General features: G+C 41.1%; 4 protein-coding genes across 6 annotated transcripts; 1 reads left to right on the top strand and 3 right to left on the bottom strand.

Moving 5' to 3' along the window:
* Positions 1 to 435: 435 nt before the first annotated feature.
* Positions 436 to 2504, bottom strand: rpl30 (ribosomal protein L30). The gene is made up of 5 exons (XM_029167461.3): positions 2398 to 2504; positions 2234 to 2281; positions 1631 to 1776; positions 1133 to 1263; positions 436 to 536 (listed from the first exon to the last, which is right to left on the bottom strand). Exons 2-5 carry the CDS (start codon positions 2252 to 2254, stop codon positions 484 to 486), a joined length of 351 nt encoding a protein of 116 aa, XP_029023294.1. The 5' UTR covers positions 2255 to 2281; positions 2398 to 2504; the 3' UTR covers positions 436 to 483.
* Positions 2505 to 2599: 95 nt separating this feature from the next.
* On the top strand, positions 2600 to 6972 carry si:dkey-284p5.3 (uncharacterized protein LOC557830 homolog). Its single transcript, XM_029167457.3, has 5 exons — positions 2600 to 3171; positions 3258 to 3451; positions 5222 to 5434; positions 6258 to 6308; positions 6400 to 6972. Exons 2-5 carry the CDS (start codon positions 3262 to 3264, stop codon positions 6411 to 6413), a joined length of 468 nt encoding a protein of 155 aa, XP_029023290.1. The 5' UTR covers positions 2600 to 3171; positions 3258 to 3261; the 3' UTR covers positions 6414 to 6972.
* A 165-nt stretch (positions 6973 to 7137) lies between these two features.
* On the bottom strand, positions 7138 to 9102 carry LOC114865924 (2-iminobutanoate/2-iminopropanoate deaminase-like). Of its 3 annotated transcripts, none has more exons than XR_003787591.2 (6): positions 8961 to 9078; positions 8249 to 8354; positions 8127 to 8181; positions 7971 to 8039; positions 7445 to 7837; positions 7138 to 7294 (listed from the first exon to the last, which is right to left on the bottom strand). XR_003787591.2 is itself a non-coding variant. In XM_029167459.2 (6 exons), the coding sequence occupies exons 1-6, from the start codon at positions 9023 to 9025 to the stop codon at positions 7238 to 7240; spliced, it is 408 nt and encodes a 135-aa protein (XP_029023292.1). In that variant the 5' UTR covers positions 9026 to 9102; the 3' UTR covers positions 7138 to 7237. The 3 variants fall into 3 exon arrangements, 2 of the variants coding, with proteins under 2 accessions (XP_029023292.1, XP_029023293.1); XM_029167459.2 differs by having other exon boundaries at positions 7445 to 7500; positions 8961 to 9102; XM_029167460.2 differs by lacking the exon at positions 8961 to 9078 and adding an exon at positions 8701 to 8932 and having other exon boundaries at positions 7445 to 7500.
* Positions 9103 to 11317: 2215 nt separating this feature from the next.
* On the bottom strand, positions 11318 to 15287 carry stk3 (serine/threonine kinase 3 (STE20 homolog, yeast)). Its single transcript, XM_029166592.3, has 11 exons — positions 15120 to 15287; positions 14257 to 14337; positions 14004 to 14132; positions 13709 to 13823; positions 13401 to 13565; positions 13147 to 13314; positions 12866 to 13003; positions 12575 to 12700; positions 12292 to 12493; positions 11925 to 12118; positions 11318 to 11824 (listed from the first exon to the last, which is right to left on the bottom strand). Exons 1-11 carry the CDS (start codon positions 15140 to 15142, stop codon positions 11666 to 11668), a joined length of 1500 nt encoding a protein of 499 aa, XP_029022425.1. The 5' UTR covers positions 15143 to 15287; the 3' UTR covers positions 11318 to 11665.
* Positions 15288 to 15301: the final 14 nt, after the last annotated feature.

A 15301-nucleotide genomic window follows, 5' to 3' on the forward strand; every position in this document is an offset into this window, starting at 1 on the left:
TTCATGTGTTCCCTTCAAGTCACATATATAAAACTTAAAGTACTTCCTGCATTTATGAGTTGCAACATAAAAAGTGAGAATGTCCAAACAATTTTAGAAATAAAATATGACACTTAGTAATTGGATTATATACAGTTCTAGAGCGTTTGTCCAAATATGAACTAAGTGCATACTACTACTTCCCTGGGTTTCTTATGTCACCTCATGCAAGTGAGGACATCAGTATATGGAACAATAGCAGGTACACATCGCCTTTAATGTCATTGTTACCATGTGGCTCAAGGCATCCTATAAACAAGGGAGCATACGAAACCTTGTGAATGGTGGTAACCATCCGAGATATCTAAAAAGACAGTAATGCTCTCTAGTGGACACTTTCAGGACTGACCACGCCTGAACATTCCAAGCAGAAAAAAAGTAAACGACTGCAGCAGGTACGGTTAACACCAACTTTATTTATATCAATGGGGTGGGGGAACAGCTCTACTGAGGTGGTTGCTGCTGATCTGGCATGCTCCTGATGATGTCAGAATCGCCTGAAGAGGGAAAACCAACAGTCAGTGGATCAAACTAAAAAAACCTGTCAAGTCCTGAGGATGAAACATAATTACTGCAATACAAAGCATGTTAATAAAACGGCAAATGTTACCAACGGAGCCTTTATAAAACTAGCCAGAGTATGCTGGCAGCATAACTGTGTTCTCACTGGCTGTCATGTAGCGAACCACTTGTACTGAAGTGGACCACTTTAAACAGGTCCATCAGACGCAAAAATTCGCACAAAATAAATTAAGTGACTGTAAATAAAAATAAAAATGGCCTAATTAACTGCTAAATGTTTGCAAACAAATTTGGTTGGAGTAAAACTGATATGATTATTACTTTGTTACTGAATGCAGACCTAGGTTCTGCTAAAAAAATGCAACTATGTTAGACACACTAATAGGTTAAGTGAACAGACTCAAATGACAAGCCTGCAAAAAATATCACTACTAAATAGACAGTTGTAGGGTGGATACACCTTAATTTTGAAATCAAAGTCAAAATATTGAATCCTTGTCACGGGGAAAAAAAACATACAAAGGGAGCTACTAATTAGACCAAACAGCATCATATCAGTGATAGTACTCACCAGGGTCGATGATAGCCAGTGTGCACACCCTGTAGTATTTGCCACAGGCGGTTCCAAGCTCAATATTGTTTCCACTGTAGTGGTGGACACCGGTCTTGGCCAGCATAGCATAGTACTCAATCTCAGATTTCCTACATAGAAAAGAAACCAGAAAAAAAGAAATTAAGAAGAATTACCATACACCAATATACAGGTGGTTAGAGTGAGTATGGAGTAATAGGAAGGGTTATTGCATATTATATAAGTATATAAATATTGCACATTGGAAATTTTCTACATAGGCACTGATGCAGTGGGGTGAGTTTATAGACCGGGGAGTAGTTAACGGTTCTGATTATACAGTATCAATTATCAACATCATGCCAAAGCAGAAGCTCAAGGCATCAATGATTGCACGACATTATAATGGTCTCACCCCACAGACATCTGAGTGACAAAAAAGTGACAAAAATACACAATGCTAAGAAAAGCTACTAATAGCAGACGTCTAATGTATACCTAAGGGCTGGGCAGTTGTTGGCCAGGATGACCAGCTTGGCTTTGCCCTGACGGATCATCTTCTGGGACTGCTTGTAGCCCAGGACGTACTTGCCACTCTTCATCACCAGCTGGAGACGGGAGTTGATGGACTCCATGGACTTTTTCTGAGGAATCACAGAAACGGGTAAAGTGAGTGACAGTCTACACAGCTAGCTTAGGCTACTTGTTCATCGCTGTGATAGGATACACAAACAAACGGGAAATAGAGTATTCAAAAACAAAAATAGTTAATAACAAATAGTTAAATTTTGTATTTTACAGATTTGTTCTGTTGCAGTGTTAGTGATATTTTAATGAGGAAAACCGAATTAGCCTTAGCAGCCTAGCAAAGGTGCTCCTATAAATATTAGCTAATGTCGGATATTCCAATGATCGACAACACACATGCAGACTACAGACACGTGTTTAGCGGCACAAACATTCAAATAATCATTAAACTCTTTAGGCTGTTCTTATGTAGCCATCTCCATGCTAACTAGCAGGCCTGACAGAAACACGTCCCCACGTGAAGCCCGGCCGTGCAGCAGCGCGTGTACGCCGTGCCCAGCCGACGATACTCACCGTTTTCTTTGCGGCCACCATGATTGCGGTTAGTCCGGACCGGCCAACCTGCGGAGGGAGAGGACGGGAGAAGAAGAAGCTCGTTAACGTCTGGATGCCGTCAAAGTATCGAAATGTTCGAAATAACGTGCGTTTTGTTGGCTAAAACTTAGAGCTCGTCTTACTGTGAGTTATCTCCAATATGGCCTCGGAGAGAAAGGAAGTCCCATCGTGCACTGCGGCAATACGTGCCCGACAGTCTGCGCAAACCGCCACTGCGCAGAGAACTCGCTGCAGATGATTTGTAGATCGTTTTTACGATTTTTCACAAGTCAGGGGAAGTTGTAAGAATAGTACACAAGTCCAGTTCTAAATTAAAAACCTATGTACTCACAACCAGATATCACTTCATTTCTACATGCTGTTAAACCAACGCAACATAAGTAGAATGGCTAAGTACATTTATGCTAATTTAATTTCAGTTCAAATCAACAGTAATATTCTTTAAAGTATTAAAATTTGGTTTCTAACCTTAGTTAAGCGGCTAATTGTAGATAGAAATGTCAAATTAATGTCTGACTAACCAGATAAATCAAATCTTAAAGAAACACAAAATAGTAAAAGTGCCTTTCTCAATTGTTCTTTAGCTTGCAATGTAACCAGTAACGGTAAAAGCTTCGTGATGTTTCCATCCATATCTACAGTCCGTCTTCTCCGCAAACATTTCTACAAGTATTTTATTATTATTTATTGTGTGTGTTGTGTTTTTGTTTTTGCTCTGCTTTTCAGTTCCCTGGACACGACGCTGCCCCGTCCATAGAATGAAATCAGGACGTGGGCTTCTAGGCACATATTAAATTCCCAGTTCATAGTTTCCTTGTTTCGTTCATTTGTTTGTTTTTCTAGGACACTAAATAATGCATTTTGACCTTGTCTCTTGGAAACAGCCTGCACGAAAGGTGCGTAGCGCATCCAAGTGTCTATTGTTCCGAAAAGATGAAGGAATCTGAAGACTTGTTTGTGTCGCCGTCCTCTCCGTTTACAGGACGATGCGCTACGTCATCGGCGCGGCTCCGGCTCCTCCTCGCCTCATAACTGCGAACCTGCGTCCGTCCAGTGCTAGAGGTGAACAGGACAGGATGGGATGCTCCACCAGCTCTCAAACTTCAGCGGTGGATACGACTCGACCCAGTTCTAAGCCCGAGGAAAGCAACGGAGCCAGCACCACCGGCGCCACAGGTGAGTCCTATATGCGCTGTTGTTAAAATGTGTGATGACGCGTCAGGCACATTTATTATAAGCGTGTTACGTATACAGAAAATAAATTGATCACAAAGTACTGTTCAAGGATATAATTTCCAAAATTAGTTTGGTGTTTACTGTAGTTTTCCTATTTACATGATAATAATAGACTATAATAAATTTCCTATAAAAATTTCTATAAAAATCCATAATGAAATTCCTGTGCATTACTGAAAGCAGTGGTCTCTTAAAGTAGATCTATGAGTAGATATTCAAAGAAGCCTTGTAGCTGGTATGTTGGTCCAAATGTTGTAACCATGGAAGCGAACTGTTCCATCTACAATATATAGAGTTGCATCATCCCTTTTATTGTACTGAGCACTGTCCTGTTGGGTGTCTACATGTAAATTCCTCTAGCTGGTATCTGGTGTCTTTATTCTCAGCGTGCCAGAACTCCCAGTGACACGATGAGAAAGTTTACTGTCTTTATTTAACCGTGGTTTGTGGCTCTGTCCTCCCTGACCGTGACAATGGCATGACAGCAGATTTGGTGACAGTCTACGGTTTCAAAGGGAAACAGAGAAGCCGCTTTAGACACTCCTTCGTGGAAGAGGATCAGACCTGGCTCTCTGGACCCTGTGTTTGCAATTAGTAGTATTAAGGAAGTAAGGAGTAAATACAATAGCATGTTGATTTCTGCAGGTATAGGCATAGTTTGTTGCCACCTTTATTCTGAATAAGTGTCTCTTGCTCTCATTTTCTCATTGCATTACAGCTGTAAAGGCTCATCATGCCATAAAAGCATTAAACACACACACACCCACATACTCAGAGGAGGGTTAAGCGCTGATCTTTTCTCCGGCTGTTCAAACTGTTTTGAACCGTTTTTTTCTATGTATGTAGCAGTTGAAGTAGTGGGAACAAGGTGTTCCTGGTGCCAATCGTCTTGGAGGTCAGATGGAAATTTGTCAGGCTGTTTTTTTTTATTTTTGCATGAAGCTTATTCCCTTCGTGCAAAGCTACTTGTTAATTCGAACCAAGAAAAGAGTGATGGTGCTTTATTCATTGATTTAATTTAAGACCCAAAGTGTGTCAGTCAGCAGTTTTTATGTGACATTTATATTTTCTTTGTTTATTGGAACTCTAATTTACAAAAATTATTCAATTTTCTAAATACTTCTTCTTCTAAATACAGTATTTACTAAAATCCAGTCTTACTGAGAAAAATGGCTGCAAATATTATGCGAAAATCCTCAAGACACTACATTTATTATTGACCCTGCCTCATTCGATGACTCATGTGTTTCAGTAAGCACTTTGTTTATTCACGGGAGCTCAAGCTTCTTTGAAAACTGGGAATTGATGGTTAAAGCGCCGACGATCCATGCAAATACGCCCATGCAAATGCTAGCGAAAAAGCTTCCCAGAGAAGCGATACGCATTAGCGATAAATCAGCAGCACCCTGGTCATTAAAGAGTTGAGTATATGTCTGTTAAAGCTGATTAACCACAATCCACATAATCATTAACTCTTTGTGGCTTTAAAGTGTCAGTGGAGGTCTCTCTGCTATTCACTTCTTTCTACTCAGTGAATTGTGGCGAGTTCCAACAGCATGTGTGAATTTTCCTAGAACATAATAATATCTCTAAAATGTGAGAAATTAAGTAAGTCCTGAGTTTTGACCCTATAAAGACACAGTGACTCTGCCTCGTTCCTTCACTATTAACCATGAGTCCGTCTTTGGACCATGTGCTGTGTCAAACCAGAGGCCGCTAACAAGAATGGCAAGGTTGCCGAGGACAGCGAAACCATCCCAGACCAGACGCCTGCCGCGGATGGAGACGGGGCGGTCGTAGCCGCGGCGTCCGCGAGCCCCGTGTCTGCAGCGCCGCCGGCAGCGGAGGAGCCTGAACCCGCACCCGAAGCTCCGGCGGCCGCGGAGCCCTCTCCCGAGGCGGCAGCTGCAGCTCCAGAGCAAGGTAGGTCACGGTGAAAGGTCACTGAGTGTTTGCCTACATGCAAATTATTATTATGTAATACAATTATGGCAATTTCATGGCCTGACTCTGTGACTAGAGCTTCTTTAGAAATTACGATATTCACGTAGCCCAGTGGGTAAATGGGAACAGAATGTACACTGGCCAGCGGTAACCTGAGCTCCACTGCCTCCTGCTCACTGACCCAGTGAACGCATTGTCCTGCCACCGTGGCGTAGACCCATCCCCGTCCCAGTGCAACCAGCATGACCAGTCGGTATCCAACAACACGCAATGACTTTAGTCTCAACCCCCCACGCTGGTCACAGGGAGGCTTCACAGTTATGACATGGAATAATTGATTCAGTGTTAATTGCTGGATAATCAGACCAGTGTTTAGGTTTTAAATTTTTTGAGTAGCAACTCAAAACGACGGCACATCTGTTAAGATAACACGATGATCGGGACATAGAAGTGGCTTCTGTCAGTTTACTTATTACTTCGTCATGCAAATGACAAGGAGCCAAAAGCTTGAGACGCCAGCTCTTCATTTTCCTTCTTGTCTGATGCAAAGCTGCCACTATTATACAGCCCAGATAGATAATGCAGCAAAGCCAGCTGTGTTCCCCATACACTTTGCATCCTTATCTTACTGTATTACCACAAAAGCGCCTGACCAGAACATTCCTTCAGTAAGGCTGCAAATGGTGATGCAGACACAGACTCGGGTGCACTGAGTCCAGGTGAACTGCGGGATTCTATTTTTGACTCGCAACAAACACAAACAGATTTTTGTTTTTTTAATGACAACGAACGTTTATTTCAGAATCCGAGGCCACAGCTACTGAACCCACACCCACCACAGACGAGGCACCAGGTGAGCGGAGCTGTGATTTTCAAATGAAGTCACCCACGTGACCCATGACAAAGTGTCCACACGTCCCAACGTTGACTCTGTTTGTTTTCAGCTCCCAGCGAGTGAAGTGCAACACGGATAGCTGCACAGCTGACTTTGTTACCTAGTGTGTATGCATGAGTGTATGTACAGTGTGTGTGCGTGTGTGTGTCTGAGATACTGATGTTGCCAAGACGCAGACCCTGTGATGAGCCCTTTCACTGGGGGCGCCCCAGTCGCCACTGTGCCTTCTCCTCCTCGTGATGATGTACGACTGCAGGTTCTGCTTGAAAGCTGTACATACAGTTCTGCAGCTCAGCGTGTGTTTATTTACGAATCATTTTTAAAATAACTTTATTTAACTAGATTTCTATTTAGTTCATAGTTGCATTGAATAGGAAACACCCTTAACAGCTGAGCTACCAGCTGATTCTGTACTGTTCTACCAAATTATAATTAAGAAATATAAATGAGAAAACTAAAGCCAAAATATATGTAATTAATGGAATAATAATGGCTTTGATTTTACAAAAACAAATGAAATGGAATGAAAGAATATAATCTAAATAAAAACAATTGCAAATTAATACTATGTGAATATATTTTTTATGTTACTACTATCAAATAAAAAATGCAGTAAAATACATGTTTTACTTGTGATTTATTTAATATTTTCCATTAGCAAAGCATCGTAGGAAGGCAAAATATGGGTTTTTTCATATTACAAGGAAAATTATTATAAAATCTGACTATATTTCAACCTGTTCTAAACCAATGAAGACCAGAGAATTAGAAAACAATTATCAACATCTCGTTTATGTCAAGAGAGAAACTGCCGTTTAATCAAATGCTGTTGAATCTGAGAGCGTCTGACGGGTGGACTACAACTTGTTTGGGATGCCGTCGGTCAGTCAGGAGTCCAACAGAGGACCAGCAACAGCAACAGCCTCAATTTCCACCAGTCCGCCCTGAGGAGACACGAAAACGCCTTCAACTCACACACATTCGCTCGTCTCTCTTGCTTCTACGCTACGGTTTGAACTGACGTGTGAGCAGGAAAGAACACTGACGTGAAGCACACGCAGCGTGCACTAGACCGTGGAGGTGTTTGGACTTACTCTGGGGAGAGCAGCGACTTGGTAGGCAGCTCTGGCAGGAAAGTTACTGCTGAAAACTAGAGATAAAACATATACATTATAGTGTTGTCCTTAATTGTCCATGTTATGTCATTTCCCTGTCTGTTAGTTCCTGTACATCCCCCAAGATTTATTAGCATGAGTCTTAAGCATGAAATAGGTTTACATGGCTCCAGGTCACACACGTCCTGCCCCTTCTTCTTCTCCTGTGCAGGGAAAGTTTCTTGCGGTTTAGCGCTGATTGTAGCCCGGCAGCTTGGGCCTTTACCGAAGTCGGGCCTGAACCACACCGAGTTGGGTTACACCTGTTTGCCTGCACGGCAGTATCCATTTACAGCTCACCGGGCCCTGCAGTGTCTATTACACCTGCCTGCGCTGGTCCAGGAGGAAATGACCGAACAAAAGGTGGATGCATTCAATCAGGAGAAGAGAAATTAGAATTATGGAAAGAATATATGTGAGTGAACCTCTCTCTTAAACAAACAGTTAAACAACAATATTCACTTACATGTCTTGTAGACCTCATTGACACTGTTGAAGTCATTTATATCTGCGAGCAGCACAGTTGTCTTCACCACTGAAATTCAACAGTACGTTTCATCAGGGAGTTTGTGGAAACACATCGAACATGTGAGCAGCAGACGTGACAGTGGTGGGAATTCACCATTGCTGTAGTTGCAGCCGGCAGCTTTGAGGATCTCCCCCATGTTAACGAGAGCCTGAGGGAGGAAATGTTTAGTCCAGTTCATTTTTCATTGGTGAAGCAGCCTCAGCACCCATCGTCACCTGTTTGGCCTGAGCCTGCACTCCTCCCTCTACCAGCTGCCCAGAGGACACGTCCAGGCCCAGCTGACCAGAGATGTACACGGTTCTGTCCACAACCACCGCCTGGCTGATAATGCAGGGGACAGACACACACACACACACACACACACACGTTTTGTCACTCTGATGTTGTTTTTGCAATTTAGTTAAAGTAGAATCAGCATGCACATAAGAAGTATAATCAAAGTAAAACTACCAAGCCTCTAGAACACTGAAGTTCTACAGTACTCGGAGAGAACTAACTCCGCCCACTCGCAGCTTATTGGTCAGAGCGGGAACACCCTCAATTTGTGCAACAGAACAAAATGTCTATTTAATAATGAATTACATTGCTAAAATCTATTTTATTTAATAAAAAGGTGTGTAAGATGTTTGATGAGAGTGCATCGGGGTCAGAATGCAGTAAACCTTACCTGTAAATTCCCTTTCTGATTGGAGCTTTAGGTGTGTAGGGAATTTGTCGCTGAATAGTTGCCATTTCTGTTCTGTTGTACAGTAGAGATGTGTCTACTCTGCAGCGCTTCTTCTGCTAACTCCTAGACTTTGGCCTTTTTATTAAGGTCAAGCCAAGCCGGTGAGTTCACTGAACACTAAGTTCCACCCCCGTTCTAACAAAGACCTGGAAAACGTTTAACCCACAAGAAGCAGAGGTGATTTGTGGCAGGAGTCCTACCTGTACGGACCGATGGCGGCCGGAGCCGACGTCGTGTGAATGATTTTTCTGTGGAGTGCAGACATGTTCTCCTGTTTCTTCCCTCAGGCTCCACAGACTGACTGTGACGCTAACGAGTGGTGTAGTGCCACACACACACACACACACACACACACACACACACACACACACACACACACACACACACACACAGTAATGTTTGAGCAAAGGGACAGAGTCCAGTTTATGAGTCCAACGTCGGACCGTAGGAGGAACCTCACTGCTGTCAACGTTAGCTATACGTTTTATTATGTCTCCATGTCAAACAATATAAAGTTTTACAAAGTTAAATTAAGGTATCTATAGGTAACTTTTATTATGTCTTGCTCCTTTTCAAACATTATAAAGTATTACATACAAAACGAAAAATAAATTAAGTGGTTCAAACATATGCTTACATTCCACTCTACACCCTGAAGTCAATATTTAGCAAACGTAACAATGAAGTATATGAAGACAAAATCATGTTTATAACAAGACACATTTAGATAACTACCCTTTAGATGACTAAAAATATATATCGTGGCCAATTCTGAACAATGTCGTAAATCAAATGAGCTTTTTATTGTACACAGCAAATAGTTATTATTAAAAGCCTAAATAGCAGTGCTCTTACCTGTGCAGTTAATAGAAGAGCTTGCCACTACATAGCAAACATAATTAGAAACATGCATAGTCTAAAAGACAGAGAAACAAGCCACATATTTGACAGACGGCAAAAATATTAACAGCCAAATTAGCTACCATATTTAAACCAGTGTCACAAAAGACCTACGGTTCATAAATAAAGCACTAATGCTTGTATGCAAGTTGCAGATGCACTGAAGAGTATGAACAAAACATAAATGGCAAGAATGTTAATGATTTGCAGCAAGTAAAAAAAAAAAAACATCATTCACAAGCTGAGAAAGTATTGACTGAAATTTGGATTCATGTTTAACAGCTTTGCTCACTTTGTCACATTGTAACAGGCTGGTTCACAAGACTGTATGATTAAAATGTCACATAATACGCAGCAAGTGTGCGCTGAACCACACCATCAGCACTGCATATGTAACAGACACCTGCAGAGATAGTGCACATGTATGTAAAGACGCTCACAACTCATTCAAAAGGTCTGTTATTAGCACACGTGAAAGTACAGCATGTCCTTCATCAAGGGAAAAAACAGTTTGGTGCCTTGTTTAACTGAAGGAAGGGGATTTTCGATTAAACATTCAAAAGCTGCAATTCATTTGGATGTTTGAAGCCCAAGTAAAAAGGACAAAAACTAATAACCAATAAAATTTTAATCCCACATAATTTATCCACCATAGTTGAAAAAGTCAGCTAAGATGAAGCAAACTGAATGGGACATTTCAGCCAAATCATAAATTTGGTCAGTTTTCCCTGTTGAGCTAAAGTTTCTTGTCGTTTACGCGCCGACAAACTAAAATAAATAAATGCCTTCACTTTTCCACAGAAGCGATTTCAGTCAACAAGCTGCGTCTGAACACAAAACTGAGCTTGTGTCCCTGCAAACACTTCGCCTTCACACACTTAACATAGCCACATCTCAACATCAGAAAACAGGCAACAGCATCCTCACACACGATGGTGTCAGTCAGATGATAGGGTCCTTGTACTACATCTCAACCTGATGCAAATGAACAGCGGTAAGCAGTCAACAGAGTTATCTCATTTTCTCTGTTTTCTCAGAGTCCCAAACCTTTATAACCTTCTTTAATGGAACCAAATGTGTTTTAAATGTTTTGTTTTAATATCCTACATGGATTTTTAGAAAAATGACAAAGGAAATAAAGTAACAATGTTATTTAGTTTGGAATGCATGTATGGGAATGAATTCTGTGGTAACTATTTGTTAAGTAAATTTATGTTCATGATAAAAAATGAGATGAGACTGTGCTCAGGGACAGAGTAGAAGTCTGAGTACATAGAGAAAAAAGAATCCCTGGTCATAAATGATAATAAAATAGGTTTCTGTCTGGTTCTGGTCCACAAACAGTTAAATGACGCAAAATCTTCCTGCAGCTTTCTACAGTCTGACTCACCTGAAAATGAGAGAATGAATTCAACCATCTCAGGTAAATGACATTGCTTAATTATTTAAAAGAAAAAAAAAAATCAGGCTTCAAATATTTAAGGCATTCGCAACTAAATCAATATCAACTTGATTGTCTTTGGTCATGGACAAAACTCCTCAGCTTTTTGTTGCAGGCGTTTCCAAACTATTCTCTATATTATATTTACACAGAATGTAAATGGGGAAAAGAATACCTCCTCATTGGCCACACTGCTAATATCCTGCTGCTGCTGCTGCTGCTGCTGCTGCTGCTGCTTAAAAAAGTTTGTTTGAATGTTTCCAGAAGTTTTTTTTTGGCCTAACATTAAAAGTAATTTCATTTGGTAAAGGGGAAACTTATTTTACACGTATTGCCATGGCTCGAGTCCCTCTGACTTTTCGTGGAAAAGTGTGTAGAATGTGTAGAAAAGATAAGTATGTTTGTTGTTGTTTTCCAGAAACTGGTTAGTGTCACCAGGGACAAAATGCAACTAACTTACTTTAGAGGATAGTAGCAAGCCAAAACAGCAGCTAGGTTCAAACAGGGTTGTGATAATGATTTGGGAAAACCAAAGCAGAATCAAAAGGTGACGAGAAGGATAATTCAGAAGTTCTGTTGTCTCCTCTTCTTAGCATCCATTGCATCCAGAATGGGCTGCCTCTTGGCAGTGTAGCGCTGGCGGAGCTCCTCGATCTCCCGCTCCATCATAGGATCCAAGGCACTCAGACGCAACTGCAGCTCCTCAAAATCCAGGTTCTTCAACTGGTGTGTTTAGAAAATGATTAGTCATACTTAGTATGTAATTTTTAAAATAGCATGAGTTATTCCACAAGTTGCCCTCTATTAAAAATATATGACTTACAAAGTCAAAGTCTCCATCCTGAGGCACCTTCCAGTTGTCTGGGAAGGTGTTCTTGGACTGGATGTGGTAGCCGGGCTTCTCCTGTGGCTGATTGTGGTTGTAGTTTTCTTGCTGCTGGGATGCCTTGTTAGAGTCCTGCTTGTCAAAGTAATCCATGAAAGCGGGGCGTATAGGCTGCTGGGGGGCAGGGTGTCCTGTGGAAGAAAATGAAAAAACCTTGTAATCGAAAACCTCTGGTAAATATTAAGAATATATATATAATGTCTGTTGAATATTGTTACTAATCAAACACATTTTAAAGTTTGCTACTTGTACGTGATGTACTCTAATCCTAGTCTGTTTTAGCAGAAATTCATTATGTGCTCACTTCTCATAGATCCTTGATGTTCCTCCTCCTCTTCATCATCACTGTTGATGACCATGGTGCCCAGGTCTGACTCCAGCATGGTGCTACCATGTTCAATCATGGTCTGTGCGCCATCACTCATGGTGCTAGTGGCCCGCATGGTCCCTGCACCCTCTGAACCAGACTTCACCATAGTGTGAGAGTCTACCTCAGTCTCCTCTTCCTAAAATAAAGAATAGAAATAAACAACTATGCAGTTTGAACAGAGATCTGTTTGGATGTTGGAACACGTCAGCATACGTACAGAGTTGTCATCGTCCTCTTCCATCTCTCTCTGCTGCTCCTGCTGCCTCTTGGCTTTCATCTCCATGGCTTCAGTTATTAGGTCCCTGAGGATTGTGACAGGCTTGGCTTGGGTAATAAATGGGTGCTAGGTGATTAAAAAAAAAGATAGTTGTGTCACCCTTTAGTGATGAAAGCAAAGATACTTGCACTGTCACATTATCTACTACATCAATGTAGGTTTAAGTGTCTAAATTCCACTCTTATACATAATTTTTGCTGTGTTTGTCACGGTCTCTCTTGCTTCTCCAACCTGTAAGAGCTGTGTGGCAGTTGCTCTTTGCTCCGGGTTTTTGACCAGGCACTTCTTGACAAAATCTGTGAATTCATCTGACCAAAGCTCAGGTTTTCTGAAGGTGGGTGGAGGGTTGGTGGGTATCATAAAAATAGCCTGGAGGAACACAGAGGTTACAAGTTGGGGTGGGGGAAAAAACGAGAACCCCAACGCTAATAATTTTCTTCTTTGGAAGCTTGCTATAAAATATTATTAGCTACGTTCTCACAATCAAAAACCTTGTATATGTTTAAACTTACTCTCATGGGATGGATGTCAGCATACGGAGGTTTTCCTTCAGCCATCTCTATGGATGTGATGCCTAGTGACCAGATGTCTGCCACACAGTTGTATCCTATCTCTTGGATCACCTCCGGGGCCATCCAGAATGGAGTCCCAATGACAGTGTTTCTTTTTGCCATGGTGTCCTTAAGACAGAAACACTCATCGTTACAAATGTATGTGCAAGTAGAACTTAAATTAAAACATTCACTTTGCATAGCTACAAAGTTACCGTTAGTTGTCCAGCAACTCCAAAGTCTGCTAGTTTTGCATGTCCCTCTGTGTTCAGAAGGATGTTTCCTGCCTTGATGTCCCGATGGATCTTCCTCATGAAGTGAAGGTATTCAAGACCCTTCAGTGTAGACTTCAGGATGGTTGCAATCTCATCCTCTGTCAACTAGAGGTGTGAAGGAAGAAAACATGACCATTAGGATTATTTTTTTGGTACTATAAATGAGAAATCCTGAACTAAATATTTACCCGTCATGGATTACATAAAGTCTGTGAAACCGTTCTAACCCTTAACCCCTAAGTACCCACCGTTTTGTTACGCAGTCTGATGATGTCAGACACGGAGCCAGCTCCACAATACTCCATGACGATCCATAAATCAGTGTTCTTGAAGTAGCTACCATAGTACTTAACTACATAAGGGCTGTTTGGAAACACAAACATATTGGTCATCATATGAGAACACAATGATTCACTTAGAACAAAATAGCAGAAGTGGAAAAAAAAATCAGATCAAGGAACTAAGATGCTGCAGTAACTTGGGCATTATGTTTAATTATTTCATGTATATTTAAGTAGTAAAAATGAAAAAAAAATTTCTCACCTGTCACACTGTTGCATGATGGAAATCTCCTTGATGATCTCCTGCAGATCAGACTCCACAGGAACCTGCTTTATGGCCACAACCTGGCCTGACTCCTTATGAATGGCTTTGAACACGCTTCCATAGGAGCTAAACACACAAGTTATATGTCCAGGGTGGAAGTTAAAACATTAAAACCTTTGCATCTTCAAATCAGACTCAATCAATCCCAAACTGGTGAAAATGAAGGGTAACTGTGACAAAAAACTCTTACCCTTCACCAAGTTTCTCTAGAACATCAAACACTTCTTCTGGTTGCTTGGTTAGACTGTCTTCACTCAGCTTTTTCAGTTTGCTGTGAATTAGACAAATCTACTGTCATCTCGTTTACACACAAATGACTAATGCAACATGAACAATGGCATTATTAGATTTACAGTGGTCTCAAATCAAGCACTAAATTACAAAAAATAATGTTTACAATGTGTATGTTTGAAAAAGTCAAAAGTCTCAGAGTTTCAATAAACCTCAATTTGTTATTTTTACAAAAAAATAGATAACGGACAGAACTTTTATTCTGTGTGTTCTGAGTGTTAAACGTAATTGCTGTTGGTTTTAACATTTAAAAGTAGTTCTGTCGTTGAGTTTGTGAGAACATTTTGAGAAGTGAAACCAACAAAGCAGGACAGACATTACTATAAAGAAACGCAGAAAACAACGATCAAATATGTAGAATTTCACATGATAACATGACACATACAAAATGGTAAGAGGGAGACTTGTTTGTCTCACCTGAAAATGTGAAACTCGGTTTAAACATAAATCTATTGCGTTGTGTGATGCCCACATAATAACGTGACCTCCAGCCACATATATGTCGTTACAGCTGGCCTAAATGGACTAATTGCCATGAACTGGTAGACGTTGACGCAGTAAAACAGTGTGCGTGTGTGGTTTCGGTCAAGACCACAAGTGTTCGCTTAAGTTTCTTTGAGAGAAAATCAGTAAATTTCACTAACTGGTACTAACTAGCTAGCTAGCTAGCTAAGCGTCACATACCACCTGGCTTATGTTAGCCAGGCTCACAGCTAGCTAATCAACAGTGAGAACGGGTTTAAAACGAGTGCAGACACAAACCTTTTGGGCGCAGAGGGCTCCATGATATACAACTTCACAAGCACAACAGACTAATAGCGCGTTATAGTAATTTTGGACAAACAATCAAGATGTGAACATTGCCGACACATTCGTTGTTGTCAAAAACTAGCGGAGGGCCAGCTGAGTGTTCGTCAGATGACCGACGTGTGGAAAGCACCACT

Source organism: Betta splendens, chromosome 11 (genome assembly GCF_900634795.4).
Source record: "Betta splendens chromosome 11, fBetSpl5.4, whole genome shotgun sequence".
Classification (NCBI taxonomy): domain Eukaryota; kingdom Metazoa; phylum Chordata; class Actinopteri; order Anabantiformes; family Osphronemidae; genus Betta; species Betta splendens.